This window comes from Botryllus schlosseri, chromosome 16 (genome assembly GCF_051294905.1).
Source record: "Botryllus schlosseri isolate E-star chromosome 16, Bs_hap1, whole genome shotgun sequence".
Lineage (NCBI taxonomy): Eukaryota > Metazoa > Chordata > Ascidiacea > Stolidobranchia > Styelidae > Botryllus > Botryllus schlosseri.
Genome location: NC_137251.1, coordinates 20,112,182 through 20,134,670, shown reverse-complemented (window position 1 = coordinate 20,134,670; position 22,489 = coordinate 20,112,182). Strand labels below are relative to the sequence as shown.

Sequence of the window (22,489 nt, the reverse complement as noted above, 5' to 3'; positions counted from 1 at the left end):
CGAAAACAAGAATATTTAGTTAATCAATATGCGATATAAAATCACGGTTTCCGATTTCGAGACGCAGTTAACTTCAATTTATTATAATACCTTGTTGAAAACATGTTGTCGGAAAAACCCCTAGTGTGATCGTATTGTGTCAAGGGAGATTTTGCTATCTGAAAGTAGCCTACGTGCAGAAGCGTAAACAACCGATTTTAGAATGAAATATAACAACCGTTACATTCGGGGAAACACTATACAAACGTCTGTAAATTTCGGGCCTAGGACGACGAAAATTGTGGATAGTTGATGATTTTGTTTGGAATTAATGAATGAATATTGCAACGAGATCACATGGGTATATAGAACTGTAGAATTTATTTCCCTATGACAACTATAACTACGCCATCTGTACTGTTACGCTATTTTTCTTCGGCGCCCCAATAACGTCCTAGCAACCCCCATATCGCCCCTCAGTATTTCCGCCCCTTATAAATCCAAATCGATCTCAGTGCGCGCTGTCCACATGGTTAAGAACCACTGATATAACTACTAAATTCTTGGTAGTTTACTGAGTGGAACTTGCGATAAGTGAAATGTGGGAGTAACGCGACAGTGGGTGAATATCATCATTTTTATGATATTAGGATTAAAAAAATAATAATCATGATGATTATTTTTCTTCATATGCAAGTTGCAGAACTTTTGGATGTCAACCTCGGTGGGTGAGTTGATTTGAAATTGGGGATATGAACATAAATCCATCAGTAAACGATTTTCGGGGTTTGGGTGGGGTTATGCAATCTATCCAAAGTCGGATCATCGTCATGGTTCTGGCAAAACTGCGAAAGTGCCAAACGGAAGTATGAAAAAAATGTTATACACCCATACTATAATTGGAAATGTCCAAGCCATACCATACTTGCGAATCTTCATATTCCACGCCAAAACGCAAAATTTCGTTCCATATCTTACCACCATACTTCCATACCATACCATATCATACCATATACTCGCTAAAACTAGAACTACTCACTTTTACAAACTCGCAACTAAAAATTGAACTAGAACTACTAAAAAAGGTAGTAGGTATTTAACCTTCGCCAGCTAAATAGATTGGTTGTTTGTTTGACATGATTTAGAAATGTGTACATTGTTTTAATTGCGTAGAAATTGAAGGCGTTACGTTAACTTACACTACTTTGAGCGCCTCTACATGTAGGTAAGCAAAAGCAAGAGAAAATTACCTCTCGACTCGAATATTTCACTCGATGCACTGTCTCTACCACTGTCGCTTGAATCGTGGTCTTCGTCTTCATCCTTCTGATGAAGAGGGGACGAAAGCAGAGTGATTGCTTGCAGATTTTGTTCGACCTCCACTTTCGGCTCTTGCTTTCCTTTCAATGCGCGACCGCAGACATTGCAGTTCGCTCGATGAGACGCAGGTCTCGCGTTAGTGGTGGCTAAACGAAAATACTGTGTTGAACAGACCTTGACAATCCACCCAGTAGCAGAGATGATACCGGAACGATGACTCAACTGCGAACTGCGTGATTGCTTGAATAATGATTACTAGGGCAAGTTTTTGTTGCACTAAAATCGCGAGAAAGTTGCACTTAATAGTAATAAAAGTTGCAGTAAAAAGTTGCATTTATAATTTTTGCTGAATTATTAGGGTATGAGATACTCAAAAGGTTCCGTTGTACAACCTAGTTCCTGCAGAACTGTCAATTTGTTATTTTGCCATTTAACAACATTTCTTTCTGGCGCACAGGAAAAAAACTACGTTATGCGGGAATAATTTCCCCCAAAAAAATCAATAGCATAATGATAACCCCTCCCCCTTAAAGGAACCTTGGTAGGTTCTGCAATATGAACCTTTTTCATATATTATATTGTTCATGTTACTATCAAGATATTTGGTGGGAATTATGTCCCTTTAAACTTTGGCCCACACTGGCGGTGGATATGTAAAAGGAAATTTAGCACTAAAGGAACATGCACACTATATCCCTTTTCAAAAACTCGAAAGATGTAGCATATTTTTCTGAATATGTAGTGACTTACTGCTGTGAGCTTGGCCCGTAATGACAATTATTATCATTTATTATTGATAGCAACGAAATTGATATAAACACAGCATCGTTGTCTAATGAAAAAGTATAGCGGGCGTACGGTATCTATCTTTATATGATATGTTTAATATATCATAAAAACCAAATCCGCCCGGGTTATTGGCTACTGTATAACTTAACACAGGAAACATATAGAAACCGTTATTTCACTCTGGTCAATATCAATATAGCAATAGTCCAGAGCCCTAGATTACATTGTCCGGTTTAGCCTCGATCGTTACCGCATAAGCTTATATTACCTTGCAAGTCCTCGACGAAATTGTTGGCAAATATTGATTTACACATTCAAAAACAACGATCCCGATGCGACAATATGGCATGGGTCTTTATAACTCTGAAACCAACCCTATACCTAACATTGACCTTACAACTAACACTTATATATCCTAAGTCACACCTATCCTTAAATATACTTTAAGTCCAACCCAGCCTTAGCCCGAAATTTAACCCATCGGTCAAGTGTTGCATGCTCATTAGGGCTGTTCATAAATAATTTTTTTTCTGGATTCCAGCCATTCAGTCATTAAATTGTCAGGTTACCCTGAAAAACACTGCAAATCAAATTTGGTTGAATTCTAACAAGTATAGATCCAACTAAATTTTTTAATTTAAACAGAGAAATTTAAAAAAAATTCAAATTTTTCTGTCAACCGTATGGAATCATTGAGCTGTCTTCAGAGACGATGCAAAATAAATTTGACTCAATTCCAACATGTAGAAGCGGAGTTATTGGAGTTTTTCGTTGATAATTCTCGGATTATCCTTGATTGGTAGGTAATGGCTTAAATCCAGAAAAAAAGTTATTTTTGAACTGCCCTAATACTCATGCGCCCCAGTGGTCATTTGAACTTACCCTCTACTAGCCTTAAGTCATCTTCTGGCTTCCACTCCTTGAATTTCCAGACATCCCATCCTCCTTCCCAAGATTCAAATTCTTTTTCCATCAGTTCGTTGGATTTCTTAATCTCTGTCCTATCAGCCTGTCGATATTAAAGCATTTTGTTGCTGGTTCTGTCTGTACTAGAATTTGTACAATGCTGTGACTCCGACGTATAGTATTGCGTGTTTTCTATGAATGAGATCAACCTAAAAAGGCCCACATTCCAATAAAGTGTGTGTGCATGTGCATGCGTATGTGTGTGTGTGTGTATGTGTGTGTGAGTGCTGAGTGTATGTGTGTATGTGTGTGTGTATATATATGTGTGTGTTTGCGTGTGTGTGTGTATGTGTATGTGTGTGAATGTATGTATGTGTGTGTGCAAAGTTCTGCTGTATATTTCTGAAACTGTTTGTAGTTACATCGAGCATTGAATGATATATTTATTTTTAAATATACCCGAACATTTACGGCGAACATAGCGTGAGTCTCAGTGGTAATCTTCAACTAGTGGTAAATTCTAAAAAATGTTACATATCAGGAACTGTATCAGAAAATAGGACAATTGGTTACATCTGACGTCTTCCATCCGGATATATTCAGGTTTATTTCCATATAGCCAACTAACATCCAAATACTAACATCCAATTCGTAGATACCAGCTCTCCCAAAGAACCCCTGTATTCCTCCGTATTTGATCCACCCGGTTTCAAACAAGCACACCACCAACCCGCCAATAACCCCAAAGGCCAGGAAGACGTACATGCCGATAAATGCTTTTATATCGAGCTGATTCTCCAGGCTGCTTTCTGTCGTCACCACCTCACAATTCTTTTCAATTGTAAACCTGTGAGTCATATTTAATTGGTATTATTTTGATCTCCAAGTGACAGCATAACATCGGAACAGTTTGAACAACTAGATATTAGTCATATTTACCAAATTAGGTTGGAATTATAATTAGATTTAGAAATAAATATATATAAGTAGGGCATTCGAAGGTGGTCAGAGACTAGCTCCAGTAGTTACAGAAGAATGCTCATAGCCAGACTTGGACAACTAGATAATTCTAGTGTATAATTAGACTAATTGTATACTAATTGGAGCGGAATACTGGTAATTTAATTCCAATCTAATTTGTGAAGCTGGAAATTCTGTAGTTGTTCAACAGTAGCCTACTGAAAACGTACCATTTCTCCTCCAAGTCTGAAAGAATTCCGTCGTCGGCAAGTTTTCGGATTTGGTCGTTGAAAATCGGAATATAGACGGAGCCGCGCGGGAATGGGAGAGCAAACTGGTAATCATAGAATCCTTCGCCTTTCTAAATTCGTAGGGTTCATTGTCAGAAACCACTTTACTGAATCAAACGGTCTTTGCACGGACAGAAAATTGAAAATCGAAGGAACTGTGATTTCTTGTGTCGTCTAATATTATTTTGGAATAATGTCGTTATTAAGGCTTAGCACAATGATTCGAATACTGCAATCGAAATCGAGTATTTATTCCAGTGATTCGAATTGAGTGTTGAGAAATTATTTTTTCGATTACTGAAAGTATACGCCATTTGCTAGGGATGGTCTGAACGTAGTTAGGTTCTGTGTGTGAACCTCGGAGAATTAGAGGTTCACGTTCACAAACGACCCTTGGTAGGTTCTGCACTGTAAACCTTTTTTGATGTATTAAAATTTTTCACATCATTATAACATCTTTGGTTGATTCTTATTGCATTTCAACTGCAGGTAACTCCATGCATGGCGCTGGCAGCATAGAAAAAACATTAAACGAGCCTTGACAATCTCGAAAATCTTACCTGCTTTGTTACAAAAGTTTGTTCGAAATATCCAGCTTTCTGTTTGTGAATATTTAGTGACTCTCTGCTGTGAGCTTGACCCGCAATCACAGAACATCAAGAGAGAAATACGCTACTTGTAGATAATCAGCGAATGATGCTTATTCAACCAATCAATGAAATTGATATCGTTGTCTGACGTCAAAAATCGTACGCGGAGTCCATCTCCGATTTCATATGTTTATTGTACCATAAAAACCAAATCCGTGCGATTGGGGTGCTGGCTACTGCCCTATAACTTGGTAATGGGGTAAAACTCGTTTTACACTCTCCTCAATAACAACGTAGCAACACGCAGACACTGAAAACATGGTCTGGTCTGGCCTAGACCGTTGAGGCGTAAGTTTATATTCCCTTACAAGTCCTCGCCGAAATTGTTGGCAAAGCGACGGAAGATTTTTATGGGAATAATATATCACTTGATTACTCCAGTTGATACATTAGGCGACGTTTAAAAAGTCAGTATGTATTCCAGCATTGTGGCATTATGTGTCCCGAGTCGTCGCTAGGTGACGTGTACATTAATACATATCATTTCACTGAAATGTAGGGTATAAATTTGCAATATGACGTCACGTGACGTAATGAGATTCACGTTCGCGTTCACTCAGAACCTTTCAAAAAGGTTCGCGTTCACACGAATTTGAACCTTTCAGAGGTTCACACCATCTCTACTGTTTGCCACTAAGAGTTAATTTATCAAGGAAAATTATAGTTTCGAAAGTATACTCCACTGTGAACGCCTTAAATTTAAAACATTTAGACCAGGATGTGCAGACCGCGGCTCGCGAGAGACTTAACCTGATTATAACTTTTGAATCATTCTATCACGCATTGTGTTCGTGTTGTTTCTTCACTTGTGGTTTAAGTAATACTTGTAAAATTTAGGGAAATGTGGCACTACAGCAGTGGTTCCCAACCTTTTATTCTAATTCCCCACTTCCGATTTATTCCGAGCCTTCATTCCCCACCTAAAATCTCTCTATCCCTTTATAGTGCTACCTCCAATAAAATTTTGCAAGACTTTGCTTAGTAGTAGTTAAGGAATTGATCAGCACGCAATACAATTAACGCGGCGGTGAACTGGTAACCTTAAACGCACTTCCGTTAATATATGTATCTACCCAGGCGCGCAGCCAACAGAAAAATAGGAGGGGTTGAAAATTTTCCAAATGTTGCGGGGTAGCATCAATTTACCTACGTAAATGCCGAATAATACATAGGTCAGGTAAATTGCTTGATGTTGACGATATATATATACATAAGCCGCCGTAAACTACAGCACTTTCGCACAATACTAAAATAACTTGAAATAACATAAATAGGTAATCTCATTGGTACTGAGTCCGGATGTGCTATCAACTAGCGAGTCCACGAGCTCCCTTGAATGCATGTTCAGCAATATGAGCTCGTATTAAAACGAATCAGAATTTTTCTACCAGGGTTACAACGTTGCAATTGAACTCTCGAAACGAGTTCACATAAACGTTTCTCACGCAACAATGATGCCTGGTCATCAATCAATCATAAATCATTGTGTTCAACAATAAATGTGATAATTAATCATGCCAGCGCAGGTCGGCATCATTTCCAGGCTAGCAATGATGACTACGGCCCTTCCATTTGTATTGTAAAGGCTAGCAATAACTCCAGAGTCGAGCGACGATTGCAAGAAAGGAAAGTATGGACACAAAAATAGAACAGTAGCTTGAAACTTCAATACGAAATTAAACACTCAAACTTTGCCTGGAATTACCTAATGAAGATTATCGAGCAGAAATATTCCTTCAATTCTCATCAGCACGTGAAGGAATTTTTCCGCGCCAGCCTGATTTCAAACACCTTGCAGCCCAGGTGAGAACGCACCGTATAACCCAGGGGTGGCCAACCTTTTTGGCCAAAGGGCCACATTCAATTGACGAACCAGCGCGCGGACCACTAGCCACGCCAGGCGCGAAAATTTTTCGCCGGTAATAGGTCAACAATATTGTTACTTGAGTATATTGTGGGTCTGATGTATATCGCTGGGATAGTTTGGTATATCGCAAGGATTGGACTATTCGGCGCCTGGACATACCGATATCGAAAGCTTCGGCCAGCATGCCACGTCAATGAATTCTTGCCTACAGATTTCATCGTCGACGGTCTTTCTGCGAGCGCAAACAGAAGGTCGCATGTTGGACGGCATTTTCTCTCGTAATTACGAATATAGTTGGACTCAATCTGGTACATTTGGCGTTCTTCCATTTTCAGGAGGGGGAAATAATATATTAAAACAAGATATCAAGTGACATCATATTTCGAGAAGCGTGAACAAAATTTTTACTTTAGATAAATCTGTATCGCCGAATATTCTGCTTTATTGTAATGTACGAAGATCTACCTAAAATGTGACTGCCAAGGATCGGCCAATGCGTCGGAGCTGATATTCTAGTCGTCACATCGTAAGTATTTTGGACTGACTAATCAACCTTTTGGTTGGTCTTGCAAGTTCACAATCTGGGCAATCCATTGGTAATATTATTACTAATTTCAAAAACTACCCCGCGGGCCACTCAAAACCTTCTCGCGGGCCACGGACTGGCCGGCCCTGGTATAACCACACAATAATAAAATTTATTCGATAGCTGGTATTTCCTTGTGGCGTATTAAATTCGTAGTTTTGAATTTTTGTGTTGTGACTCATTTAAAGCTAAGATTTTTTAGATGCGGCTCGCGCATGAAGCAGGTCTGCCGACGCCCGATGCTAAACAATAGCTACTCACTTTAGCAGGAAGAAGATATCGGTGAAATAGTGATCAACCCACAGCGTTGATAAGAAGTGCAATGAAATGATATGACCGGTATATGTCCAGGAGAACTGTCATTATATTCTTTGTGGACGCAGAATAGGTACAGAGGTACAAAGGAACTTTCCAGCAACATATTTTGACTGTGCATAATGAGTGATAATCGTATCTAATCACTCGAGTGCCTGATTTTCGCCAGTCGTACGGCCGTTACGATATGCATTTGATTAAGCTACTCACAACGTCAAATTCGCAGGATGTAGCCATGGCTTCCACGACAGTTTCGAAGTCACCGATGAAAATGAAATTGCTCTCCAGAACTTTTTCAAACACGGCTTTTTGCGTTTGAAAGACGGCCTGGGCGCGATTTTTCTGCAAATACTCCCATATGGTCCTGCGATAAAAAATGAATCTGATTTAATGAGAGTCTTCTGACCTCACATCTTAGGTAATTTCATGTTACGTGAATGGTGTGACTTTGGCCTGGGGAAGGAAAAGGCGATACATTGCGCTTGCCTCCATGATACCGTAAGAAAACTCCTTTTGATTCGCCAGTGCGTCAAGAGTTTCGATTCCGCCATTGTTGACCTGATAATACCGGATAAATGTCCATAATTATGAGCCGCAACAATACCTTGTCGACCTCCAAACAATAATGGTAGCCTATTTTTCCCAATCAACACAACTTCTGGATGGTTTCGCTATCAATTCACACTAACTGCTGCAAAAAATCAGTATGCCTAAATTTACTAGTTGCGTGAATGTTGTTTTTAAAGTTTATTTATGAATTCGGTCAATAATATTGAAACTTCCATAGTCCATATATAGCATAAACGTGATCAGATTTCCTGCAGGAGATGATGGAAATGGCGTCTTCGAAAATTTAGGACACCCATGCCACACAGTTAAGACTATTAATGAAATTTCGGATGGGTCCACATTATACTTTGTTGAAGCATGTTGGAGGTCCGATAAAGATTGTCGCTAGGCTACTCGAAAGATTCCAAATTCGTATTTCTTGATTGGGTGATGTGTTTTCCTCGTCGTGTCGCATTTGAATCGCTTGGCTCAGATTTAAAGGCAGGACTATTCATACCCGCTATTTCCGAGCCGAGCAGTCATATCAATATCGACGGTTTCGGTAAACATTTTTCGGTCATTTCGGATTCCAAGTGTTATCACCGTCTATCTTTCTCGGAGCACACTTTGCGGACTCGATGATTTCGATAAACTTTTATATGACATGGTATATCCTGGCGCGGATATGCATGTGCCACGTTCCTAATGGTTCGCACTAGCCTATACTGCGCAACTCGAGACCGATGCATCCCTACGGCCTCAAGCGAGACTAAACAATTACCATCCTTTCATAATTGCGAACACAGTTTTACTCAATTCTGTAGCTGAAGCGTAATTAATGCGTATTTTACTCATTTTCCGTTTTCTAGTGACACTAAATTGGAGGCATGGTCCCTTTTTTCCTCTGGGTAATAAATATAGCACAAGAAATTACAGTTCGTCACTTTCCGTTTTGGCAACATTGCTTCAGAATTAGCATGTACTGTCACTGCAAATTTCAAATAGCATTTGTACATACTTCCACCAACAAAATAACAGCCAAAATGAACATGCGCTCAGAAATAACTAGTTGACTACTTGACAGTTCGGAAACGAAACATTCGGTAAATCCGCTACAATTCTAAAGCAAATTTCCTCCCTAAAAATTACAAAATTTCCCAAAAAGGGGTATTACTCCCCGGTTGGGAACCACTGGTATAATTAGTTGCAAAGTAGATTTGGTCGTGGAGTCGAAAACATTTAATAGTAAATTTGATGTGAATGATTTGAAATTGACAAGATGTATCTTTGCGACTAAGGCACAATGACTAATTACACTTCAAACAGGTACAATCTGCGGAAACACCTTCAGTTACCGTGATGCAGAGACTCTTTCACACGGTTCTTATTACCATTTCGCTCACAAAACTGTTGCATATTCATTCCAAAACAACTCGTCGAAATTCAAATCCAAACGAATATGAGATTTGTTTAACCTCATATGACAAATGATATTATACTGGAAGAAGAAGCAATAGAGTAGTTATTACGTCCCAACTACATGTATATATGTATGCCAGTGATTCCCGACCTGAGGACCACGAGCCTTTTTCATGGGGGGCTTGTAAAAAGTTTATAAAGATTCAAGGCTACTCCGCTATACCAAAAGAAATAAATTATAATTTAATAAAATACTATAAGAAGCAATAAGCTACTTCTTGATCTTGAGTTTACTTTCCTCCGTCCACCACGTCAGACTACCACCGCACACTCAATACTAAATTAATGTACCATCTTGGTAATTGCTTATTGTATTTATACCGTTTTATCATTCTAACTACCAGTTACATAATAATATTTTGAGAAGGTTAAAAGCCATTCATTTGCAAATTGTTACGCGGTTCACATCAAAAACACAAGCGGGCTACAGGCTTCTGACGACTATAGGGGTGGGCATAATGATTCGAGTTCATATTGCGTAATACTCGAATACTCGACTCGATTGTGTCCACCCTTACCGACGACATGATAACCAGACAGATGATTCACAATACCTGCGTCATAAAAGCCGTCATGTTGGCGGTGTAAGCTGATACAACCAATAGCAGGAAAAGCCACCACGTTCCAGTCAACACGGTGCAGGCTGTAGATCTAAAAATGTTTCATGAGCTAAATATAATACGCAAGCACGATTTAAGTAGTCTGGCTGGCTGAGTGACTTGGAAAGTTCGAATATATAGATTTTACCCCACCACAATTATAATTGTGCCATTCACACTACATAACTAATAATTTGTTATTTTTGACCAAAAACATGTCTAAATAGGCCTACTCAAATAGAATTAGCCCAAAAATAATCGATTAGGATCCCACTACACATATCATTGTGCCCAGTCCTAGTATTAAATCGTATACAATCAAATTTAAAATTATTGACAAATGATAACCGAAATCGTGGTGACAAATTATCGAATCAATGCTAATCCAGTCACGCAGTCAATAAGAGCTTTTTTAGGATCGTGAAGTCACACTTGAACCTTTCGTTCTCACAAATATTTCATCCCAACAAAGCTTCAAATACCCAAAGAACTTTCACGCACGACACTAATCCGACCACAGTGCCGTGAGGATTTTGTAGTAGGCTACTAATGCTTTAGTACAGTGCTCTTCAACCGGGTGTTTCGTACACCCCAGGGTGTATCATGATTTTTAAAGGGTGTACCACTCGGATGGGGTGTACAGGGGTGTACCAGATCCGCATTATAATGAACCGATGAGACGATGACTCTAGCTATCACAATAAATACGCCAGTCTACGGGCTGATCTGATCACGTGAGATGAGAATGAATAAATTTGTGACAGTAATATGTGAAACTACCAACATTCCCGACGAAATCCATTCAAGGGGCAAAATTTTCGCGACTACACACGTAGTTCTATAGCAGTGGTTCTCAGCCGCCGGTCCGCGACGACATTCCTGCCGGTCCGCGAGGTATATTACAATTTTATACCTTAATTTCAAGATGGAATGTTGAAGGCGACAAGTACAGAACATATACGAGCTGACTCATCATTAAAGAGTGCAGTTTGTGCGATCATTCGTTTTTGTTTTATTCATTTAGGGCAGGACCGTAACTGGGACCCCCAAACCGCCCAATTCGAGAGGGCCCGAGCTTGAAAAGATCCCACAAATATTTTGCAAATGAACATAAATCATAGTGTGAATTTTTTTAAACATTTTTCAACTTCTTTTCGCGCTTTGCGCGATTTAGTGTCACTGAATGCCATGCTTATAGGTGCCCTTTTCCGAGAAATACGCATGATTTATATAAATAGGCATTTCGGCGTCAGCCATTACCTCTCCGCGACTTACCAACACAAGTTCAGGCTAACATGGGACTCCGAAAGTTGTGCCAAAAATTCTGCAGCGAGAATACCGATTCAGTCATGAATGATCGGAAATTTTCGCTATTGGCGCGATTAAGGTGCATAAACTTTCTGCTTACACTGAGTAGAATGAATGTGCTCACAAGTACAGGTGAAAACAACCACCTAACTGTAGGGTCTGGGGGCAAAGCCCCCGGAAGTTTGGCTTATCGCCCGATGTGGGCCAAAGACCAGCTTTTTGGGGTGAGCTGACGAGGTAATTTTTCGGTCCGGGTTTGCGCAAGGCCGGTACATCTGCTGCAAGGTGTTGTCTTGCGGCACGCATTGTTTTCGTAGTTGCCAGAGTAGCCTGCGTCTGGTGGCAGTGTGCAATGAGCAAGGTAGCACGACAAGGTGCTTGGTTCTACTCCGAAACGCTTCTTCTCTCTCAAAGAGAAGAATATTATTCGTGTTGGCGTGGACGGTTAAGACCACGGCCTTCGGCGCGAAAGACTGTAAACGACTCTCGGCGGTAGCACGTTTATCTTGACAAGGCAATTTTATCTCGACTCAGCAGACTCACTACTATAAAATCACATGGATAACATCAAGAAGATAACTAATTACGATCAAAACCCTCTAAATGTCACACTCTAGCACCATAAAATTGCCAAAAACGGTTGCATACTTTACATATTGGCTTCATTTCAATTTTGAAAGTTCACCGGTCCGACATACATTTTTGGAAATTTTACCGGTTCGCGAAGTGAAAAAGGTTGAGAACCACTGTTCTATAGTATCTTTTCTCGAGATTTATACACGCGATTCTGGTACATATATTTTATATTGTAAGCCTGCTGGGATGTTTGCTTCTACAAGAGGAAAATTTACGCAAGGCATATCTCAAGAAATAAGTGAGGCACAGAACACCGCAAGGGCTATCCGTGGTTTAAATTCCCAGTATAGAAAATATCATATGAGTATTTGTCCATGGGCCATGGCGACTCCCCGCTTGAATACGGACGTATTGTATATATATTGTATGTCTATTCTATATATATATGTATTCGAAATGCGGCTTTCTGCGTTATCGGTGTATTATAAGGTAAGGGGTGTACGAGTTTTGAGAAAATGTTAAAAGGGTGTACCATGACGAAAAAGGTTGGAGAGCACTGCTTTAGTAGCTTTAGAAACTTACTGAGGCACCAGATCTACTCCTTGACCGCAGATTGGTGCGAAGTTGAACCATAAACTATTCAATATGCCTAAATGATCGCTTGCCGATGAGTTAGGTCCGAACGTGTGCGCGATGGCCTCGTATTCGTTCGGGTTCTTTTTGTTGAAGTATGCCATCAGCAATGATACCTTCAAATCAACAACATATGCGTCGATTTAGCAACACCCACAGATAATCACAAACTAAGTCCTTTCTGGCAAATGAATTAATGGTCAATAACCATTGGTCATCTAGATGTCGTCAGTAAAAAGTACTTTTACTCTTTCGGAGTAGGCAACTCAGGCAGCCTTTGCCTATCTGCACTACATATTCAGATGGTAATGTTGTCGGAAATCTATCACGTCTACTGCCCGCGTAATTCATACCTTTGTTTCCGGTAATCTTATCTACACATTAATCAGTCAGATGTATTAATATTATCGAGTGCAAAAACGAACTAAATGGACCCTGACTTTTTTTCAAACTTCTATTTTTTTATCAGCATTGCCACTTGCAAATATACCCAGTATTATACGCTACCAGGATGAAACTGCTCCAAAACACGATCCAACTCTCTTCGCGGAAAGGCAGCATAAACTGCCAGATGCTCACTGTCTCCGTGCTCTCTACGCGCTTCGTCAGCAGGTACATGGACGGCGATTGGAACGAAGTCGTCAGATAAACCAAATCCGATTTGCCGAGTCGGTTGCCGCGGATGCTCTTGGCGTGCAGAAAAAAATCGACCTGGAATTTTAGAAAATAGCGAAATTAATTTACAGTCCATCAGCTATAGCATTCCGTTTATTCGCAGGCGCTCACTTTCGGATTATGAAGACCTACGCACGGACAAAGGCTTTACCAAATTTGACTAGAATTAGAATTATAGCTACACCGTATATTTCCAAGTAGATTACAATTAAAATTATTGAATTAGCAAAAACTTTAAAATTGAATTAGATTCCGAATCAGAAAGCAAAACGACAAATATGAAGTTCAGTTCATATCAATTCATAGTTCCTTTTCACAGGCATGAGAACAGCAATATCACATATTTGATATCATATTTTATATATAGCTGCATGGGATATCTATAATCCAGATCATCGAATGCAGAGAGGGATTTACCATATTGAACGAGATGTAATTCATATATATACCTCTGTTATGCCCTTTTATCATATTCGAAGTTGACTTGATTGCACTAACCGATATTGAGATTCTACGACAAACGTTGTCAACACAAGATTTCTCACACGATACAAAATCAACGTTACAACCAAAGCTATAAGTCTTTTAGGTAAAATATTATGACAAACGTAAGGATCACGAATTTTTGATTAGTCACTTGGAGAAATCACATTAGTTGACCTTCATAGATGTCGACCTCAATCATTACAATAAATACTCAATTCAAATCCCACCATTCAGGGTTGTTATCAAATCTCAAGATTCTGAGTCACAAATCGATATTACTTTTATAGTTTTGCCTCCAGTTAAATCCAGTAATTTTCAATTCACCACCGATTCAACTCCTAGTCCATGTCAGGAAGAAAACAGCCCAGTCCGAGCCATAGTGTTGAGAATTGAGCTCGAGCCCAAGTCGCAGTGTTCAAGTGTTCAGTCACGATTTCAAGTCATGTTCAACGCGCTATTTGCAGGGTAATATCGAATGCCTGGTATTCATAATAGTCTCATTTTTCTCACTCTTAACATGTTTATTCAAATAGGTAAAATAACCTACAACCGAGGAAATTCACCTAACATTATGATTTGCATCAGGTCATAATGTCTCGAGCCATTTGCAAGAATTTTGAGTGACTCAATACGTGTCGAGTGATTTTCCATATTTAGAAGAATGACTCGAATCAAGTCGAGTCATCGCAAAATTGCGACCGGAACCATTGCAATGTTGCCACCATTACCCCAATATCAACACAGAAGCGTACTATTTGGTTTTTTAGACTTAGTAGACGAAACTTACTGTGTTGTTTGCAAAGTGCGAAAACATGAGTTTCTCGACATCGTCAACGTACATCAGGTCACCACCGAAATCGTATTCCGGTAAAAGCTGATACGTGAATCCCATGGTTTGCGACAGATGTTGAAGAACTTCGTACAGGTATCCTATTAAGAAAAATGCATATCATCATGAAATATGACAACTCACTCTTCAGAGATGAAAGAGGAATATGGAGCTATAAAATTTGTTTTTGAAAAGCTCAACTGGATCACTCATATACGGCTCATCTCCGCTGACTTTTACATGATCAATTTTCTGCTGGGCTCACAAAGTGGTTATACCTAATATCCCCGTTTTCCATGTTTGGAGGACGGCATGGAAGGAATCAAAAACTGGGGCTGGAAACACTGGTCATAATGTACAAGTCTTCAAGTTGGAACCGCTGTGTAATCAATTAGCCAGTGATAGAATTGAATAATCAGAAAGCACCTAACTGTAAACAGGTATGCCAAAATGGTTATCTGCACATGGAATCCTGTGAGCCAAAATGAGCATTAACGTTAGTTTCATGTTCAGTCATTTTGATATTCTTTCGGATCATCTTGGTAATTAAAATGAAGAGCAAGGAGAAATGTTACGGCAAGTCATTAAAACAACAAAAGAAATATATCAGGCCAGATGAGATATTCATATGATGGTGAACCATCGCTGGAACCATTTGAGATACCGCCCTAAATTGCTTACACGCGCATATCGTTTCAGAAAGAAAAGACTTTTATTTAGGATATTCCAAGTGAATATTTTGAACTTACAATATGTGCATTATAATAAAGTTTATGTGAGATTGAAAACTGATTGAATTAATGCAATGTTATTAGAGTATTCGTGTAGATTGTAGATAGTATACTTCTTTATATTACTGGGGTTTATGTACGTGATATCCACGAAAATATTCAACTAAGATAAATCTACTATACCTCAAGTTTAATTATATTGCTTTAATATGATTTAAAATAGTGTTAAGTGTCTAAAGATACCAATTGGATTGACTGTCTAAACTTTATAATATGACTGAGCTGTTTTGTGACCTCTGGCCCATAGCCATATGGAATATCCCCACAACCAGGGCCACTTTGAAAAAATAATTTCATATTCGGTTGCAGTGCCCGTCAGTATCCGTCAACCACTCTTAATTTGTCTGCCCAACAATATGTGTTGGCCAGTGTAATGAATGCAAAATTATAACATACCAGTAAACGCAATTTCGCCAGTAGCTTCGTCCACCTCCCAGCTTAACCATGGCGGATGCTGTAGAACAAGTTACAGAATCAATGAAAGTGGAACAGTTTGTAGAACAGTTGGAACCACTCACTTTTCGAAACTCACAACTATAATTAGCACTAAAACTACTCCTTTTTCAAAACTAACAACTAGAATTAACACAAGAACTACTCATTTAAAAAAAAAACTAGCTACTAGATTTAGCATTGGACCTACTCAGACTTTTCAACACTAGCAAATCGAACTAGGACTAGAGCTAACGAACTTTAAAATTCTGCCACTAGAACTATCTCAAACGTAATTAACTATAGAATCAGTTACACAGCAACTTTTTAATTTTTATTTTATCTGAATCTGATCGACCTGACGATGAGGGTTTTCAACCCCAAAACTCACCTCCTTGTCGCGTCACCGTTATTAGTAATGACTCTGAGCTTGCAATGGCTGCACGAACAAAACATCATACAATAGAATACCGTTATCACGATTCACGCCAAATGACGACACGTGTTTTCTATGGTTGTTCAGCAAGCAAACTATTTTGTAACATACCCAACTAAAACTAGAACTGGAATTGAATTCCACAACTAAAACTGGACTATAAGTTTATAAAAGTCGACCTACAATGTATAGAGGAAACACTCACGTAAATGGCTCCAATTAAAAAGTCCTCTTTCGGCAAATATACGTGATACAAATGAAGCTCTTCATACGTAACTGCTATGAAGGAATCGTTTCGGCGGTTGAACGCGCCCACTACGAGAGGTTTCCTATTCTGATATTTCAAAATCGAATTTAGTTAACAGTTTTATATACGATGCTATATTCGTAGTGACCTTTTCGTCAGCACCTGCATACTCGACAACGTATAAGACGTTTGCATAGCGATCTTCTGAGTTTCGCATCAATTTGTAACTACACGTCCCGTTGGCGTAAGCCTGAAATAACATTTCCGACCAATAAAACAAACCAAGACGAGACGTATGCAGCCATGTGCTCAGCTTTAGATTAGTTGTATATGGGTGGAATTGGGCAATTTATCTTAAAATGACAATGACCTAATTCTAAAAAATTTTGAAATGTTTCTAGGCTCTCATTGTACTTCTTAACTATAACACCTGGTTTTTAAAGTACTACTGGAGAACTGTAATAGGGATCCATACTTATTCCACATGCATTTGCCGTTCTCCAGGTTGTTGTGCTTATGAGAATGAACATCTATTATATATAGGCTGAACTTGATTTTTGTTTCATTTCGTTCAAATTCGGAATTTAATACAATTTCAAAGTTTTTGCGAATCCAGAAATTGTAATTCTATACTCTAATTCGGAAAAGATTCATGTTTTGTTGTTGTCCAACTCTATATATAAGTACCATGCTGCATAGCCAACGGAATTTGATCTTACCCACGAGGTCTTTGATGTATATGCGCACGAATCAAGAATGGTATCCACCTGAGGTATCGTAGATAGACTGCATAAAAAGTTTTAGACATTGAACATTAGACATTGGCCATCTCGATGGTGGGCGATACCATTGACCAACTTGGTAATATTAAATTGTCCATTTAGATGAGCTTACTTCCCATGCTACTCTGTGTTTTCGTTGATCTACGGCAGAGGCGGGCAACTTCTCCAGTCGGCCGGCCGGATATTGGAAAATTAGGTACTTGGCGGGCCGGATTGCTAAATTGATACATTTTCCGCCCATTTATCCACATATACAAGGAATAAATCGTAATAATTGTATGTATTTTAACGACAGCAATGTAACTTCGAAGCCATTTCTCGCCAATAATAACGAAGACAATGTGGAATTCAGAACAGCATTGTCATACAGGCACCGCACCATGTCTGCTTCTCTCTGATCAATATACGCCAGTGGTTCCCAACCTTTTTCATTGGCAGGGCCAAATTTAGAATTTCAGAGTATGGTCGGGGCCGCACAAATACCAGGGCAATGAAAGGAACCCAGAATAGTCACCAAAATATGAAAAATTGCATTGTTCCGATCATTCGCTTGACGCCATTGGCCATTGTGTTGCCGCGTTCCCGTTGTTCAGAACAATCAACCTTTGCTGGCTATTTCGGAGTCGTTGTATTGACCTGGCGAGATTTCAATTCGTATTTTTGGAATCAGAATCTCCTTTCGATAAACACCGTGATATCAAATTATTCGGACGCTTGGGACGCGAGCTATAGGACTACCAATCATGCTGTTTTTTGTCGGCTGAGCAGTACGCATCTCGGCGTATTCAATCGTGAGTCACTTGTTGCACAACTATCCGTAAATTAGACATAAATACCCACTACCCTGGGCCGTAACAGCACTTCGTCAGCCCCCCCCCCCCCCCCCAAACGTTGCTCTTGGCCCCCTCATGCTAGATGGCTGTTTACCGCTATTTATCATCTAAATCGGATGACCGTTTTAGGCAGCTTCTCTCGACTAATCGCGCCAAGCGCGAAAAATTGATATAATACATGATTGAATCGGTCAATATAATCGGGAATTGAAAATATATTAGTATCAATTTTTATCCTCTCTCTCCTTACGTAATCAGATTGACCGGTTGAGTCGAGTGAGTTGTGTTTGAAGAGGTAGGACCACTCAATAATAATTAAACATCTTTGGGCATATACCCGTTGGCAGGAACGAAACAGCACTTCGTCAGGCCCCTCAAAACACTTAGGTCTTGAGCTCCCAAAGGGTGATAAACCGAATCCCCCCCCCCCCCCCATTCCGTCCCGTTGTTCTCTTCTGCCACGAAATCAGGATCACCGTTTAGTGAGCCAGCGTGGAGCGCGAAAATTTTCGATAATTCAAAATAAAATAGGTCAATAAGATCGGAAATTGCATATATATTGCTATCAATTACTTGTCCTCTCTGCTCACGTAATTAGATTTACCGGTAGAGCCGAGTGAGGTGTCTTGGAAACTGTAGGGCCTGTAAATAATAATTAAACATATTCGGGCGGGCGGACCCGTTGGTACGACTTCCTTACATGATGTTATTTCGTGACCTCCAGTCTGCTATATCAAAAAATATAGAATCGCCCAAACGTACCAAACTAAAAGATGCACACGATTTCAAATTGGTAGTTCTTCACTGGCATATAATTCTTCCCTGCGGGATGGTAGCCTATTTGTCTCGTGAGGTTCAGATTGCCAAGACAGGAATATTCGGCGCCAGTCATTTAGGAGCCTATGGTCAATTATACCTATATGTATTTTGTAAGGGCAGTCCTTTTCGGCCAAGGTTTTCTCGCTGTCGATCGTTCTGGCACACTTCTTGGAGTCGCATGTTATATGGCTTAAAACTTTATATGTCTTCGTGCGTCGTGACGCGGTAATGGTCAACGCCGATATGGCCACTTCTATAAATCTTGCGTATTTTATCTTGGTGGAAGAGTAAGCAATAATGAAGGTACTTGGAAACTTGAAATCGCGCCCAGCGCGAAAAAATCTTGAAAAAGTTGCATGAAATTTTATAAAATACTTTATAATTCATGCTAATTCACTACATAATTTTGGGCCCCCTTCGAGCTCGTTCCCCCCAATTGGGGGACTTGGGGTGCGGCAGTTACGGTCCTGTCAATACCTATATATATAGGTACTGCTCGTTCAACTGGAAAGTTAGGGCACATTGCATTGAAACAGCAGTGACGTAATCTTAGCAGTCTACTCACAACTTTCCTGCAATCCTAATTAAAAATTCCAGCCAAGCAAGAGTATTTTATAAATATTTTTTTTTTCTAAATCGATTTCTCAATATTTTTGTGGGGGCCGCGGTTGGGAATCACTGATATACACACTGTGCAATCCTTAATGAAGATTCCAAGGCGTTCGATAAGACCGGTACCCCAAATTTACAAAGATATCAATTCATTAGGGTTTAGTAGGTGACAAGATAGCGTGATTGTTCAACTGTGTGGCCTTTTTTTATCTCGATATTGAATTCAACGCGGCCCGCGGCCTCTAACTTTGAAAGTGGCCCGCGACCCATTTTGAGTTGGCGACCCCCGTCATAAGCGGTGTCTTACAAAAGGCTAGAAACTGTGCCGTGCTACAAGTCGACGGTTACGGAATAAAAAATAAGAAATATCGCCGTGGTGTAAATGACCATTGTAGTCGACAAAAACCATGATTACCACAAATAACATTAGGGTTGAGTACATCGTATATGCCGATAATGCAAGTCTTCTCGCTTCGACGAACTTACGCGTAAGCTCCACCCTCGGTCGCTGCGCATACATGTATAATGTATATAATAACATACAGTCACTAATTTGATGTATGTAAGCAAGTAGTGGGGAATCTCGGAAAACTGTTTGTGGGCCGGACAAAATCCCATCGCGTGCCGGATCCCGCCCACGGGCCGTATGTTGCCCGCCCCTGATCTACGGTATGGGTGTCAAACTAATGGCTCGCATCAGTTCAAATATGCCTCGCTAAGTAATCGAAATACAGTCTACTAATATGAGTAGGCCTATGCAGCAAAGGAGAAGCTATTTTCCAGTAACGGATGTATTGATTGTTGAAGAGTTATCAATGCCAACCCGTTTTTAGATTTAGATGCAACAATCATTTCACTTGGTTACATTTATAGTAATTTGTATGACCTGGATATATATCCTAATTCATCACCCGTCGTGATCGGTAGACAGACGCAATAACCATCGCGTTGAAGTCAAAATCCGTGAATTATATCGTAAAACAGAATCCCAACACAATTGATTTAATTGATACCTCTTTACGTAGGTCTCCGTGGAGCTGTTGGATAGAGATGCATTCCCTGAAATAGAGTGAATATTAAATGCGGCAGGCTTGATATCGTCAAGCGAATTGGGGTAAGCCGGTGGTTCGTCAAAAATCAGTGGTTTCACATCAGAACGCTTTCTCAGCTATAGGTAGGAACAATCAGAATGCATGATAATAAATTTCAATAGTAGCAATATTTGTCATTTGATACTGATTATGAATATCTACTAATCCGAATCCGGGTATTCCTTGGTCGCCAATGGCAACTGGCTAAGCCATGCTAAGCTACACCTGTACGTCGTCATGATACACAAATTGTGAGAGGTTCCACGGGGTGTCAACCTCGGTAAAACCAGATACTTACTAAGAAGACCTTAAGAAGATCTTGGTATCTCTCACACCTTATTTACGAGCCGTCTATGCAGTAACAATTTATGTGTTGATGTTAGTCTAACAAATAAAATTATTACGTTATAGGTGGATATTAACAAATTTGTGAAAGTCAAGACTTGTATTCAAACTACCGATTTAGTTAATTGACTACGTATTTTATTTTAGTAATTCTGGTTCTAGTGGTAGTTGTAGTTCAGTTTTAGTCGCGGATTTCTTTTATAGTGAGCATTGCTAGTTTTAGTTTCAGGTTTGGAAAAGTGAGCCGTCGTAGTTCAGGTTGCGGATATTCAAAAGTGCGTCTTTATAGTTGTAGATAAGATTCTAGTTTCTAGTTCTAGATTCAAAAAAATAGTGGACGAAAAACTATAAGGCACGCGTCTTCGTTTGGCGTGAATAGTGAGACTGGTGTTTTATTGTGACATGTTCTAGCAAGAGTTGCTGGGTCGGAGCCATCACTACCGACGGTTTTACAGGTCGAAAACTACCCCATCCCAAACTGCCTATTGGATGTACGATATTTCCAGCTAAATTTCAAATCAGTAGTTCGTATTAGTTCGGGATTAAATCTAATTGCATGTGTTTTAATTTGTTAGTTTCGTATTATTAAAGGGCGTTAGTTCTCGTTCCAGTTTAAGTTTTAGTCGCGCGTTTAGAAAAAAAAGTGAACAGTTATAGTTTTACATATGTGCATATTTAAACTTCAGTAGCTTTTACAAGTCAGCAGCAGTTGACACATAGGCAATACACTAAATGAACCAGAGTAACATGCATCGCATACCCAACCAGTCGCGATGAAACAGCACAGTGTCTGTGATTGATGCGGCAATCGAAATGAAACTGTCGTCCCAATGGTGGATCAGACAATCCGAATTCGGATTCGACGCAATAGGAGAAACCGCAGCCGTTGGTGAATACGCGGAACCGGCCCTCCCTTTGCGAGCGACTGTAATAAATCTCACGGTATCAATCCTTATATTGATCGAATAATAATTTGATATCGCACAGTCTAATCTGAACTTTCTTTCACTCATTGTTAAACCGCCTGACTTGCGAGCCGAACGAGCCATAAAATTTCGGCTAAAATAGTTTTTGCTTATTGACGACTCATATAGTAGATTTATGTGTGCGCAGAAATGCACTATCGTGGCTAAACAATGTAGGCATTCTAGCCCCGAAGGTTTTACACACTCAAAGAGCCTACTCCGGAATTCAGATACCCTGTTTTTGAGCTGTCGATTGAATATTCCGCCGGACTTGTTAGCTACCGAACAGCATTTTTTGATTTGCGTGTTTCAATTAAGAGCTAATCACAATAACCAATCG

At 39.7% G+C, this 22,489-nt stretch overlaps 1 protein-coding gene across 1 annotated transcript in view; it reads right to left on the bottom strand.

Moving 5' to 3' along the window:
* Window positions 1-22,489, bottom strand: part of LOC145458658 (uncharacterized) — a 52,816-nt gene that overhangs the window by 5,621 nt on the left and 24,706 nt on the right. Inside the window, exons 12-27 of the mRNA XM_080337093.1 lie at window positions 21,945-22,457; window positions 20,762-20,807; window positions 17,422-17,488; window positions 16,851-16,952; window positions 16,661-16,789; window positions 15,984-16,041; window positions 14,755-14,897; window positions 13,314-13,517; window positions 12,756-12,922; window positions 10,245-10,341; window positions 8,096-8,220; window positions 7,873-8,026; window positions 4,185-4,315; window positions 3,637-3,841; window positions 2,971-3,097; window positions 1,230-1,445 (exon numbers count right to left, since the gene is read on the bottom strand). Of these exons, the coding sequence (XP_080193219.1) occupies window positions 1,230-1,445; window positions 2,971-3,097; window positions 3,637-3,841; window positions 4,185-4,315; window positions 7,873-8,026; window positions 8,096-8,220; window positions 10,245-10,341; window positions 12,756-12,922; window positions 13,314-13,517; window positions 14,755-14,897; window positions 15,984-16,041; window positions 16,661-16,789; window positions 16,851-16,952; window positions 17,422-17,488; window positions 20,762-20,807; window positions 21,945-22,457 (2,484 nt within the window). The remainder of the gene's footprint in view (window positions 1-1,229; window positions 1,446-2,970; window positions 3,098-3,636; window positions 3,842-4,184; window positions 4,316-7,872; window positions 8,027-8,095; window positions 8,221-10,244; window positions 10,342-12,755; window positions 12,923-13,313; window positions 13,518-14,754; window positions 14,898-15,983; window positions 16,042-16,660; window positions 16,790-16,850; window positions 16,953-17,421; window positions 17,489-20,761; window positions 20,808-21,944; window positions 22,458-22,489) is intronic.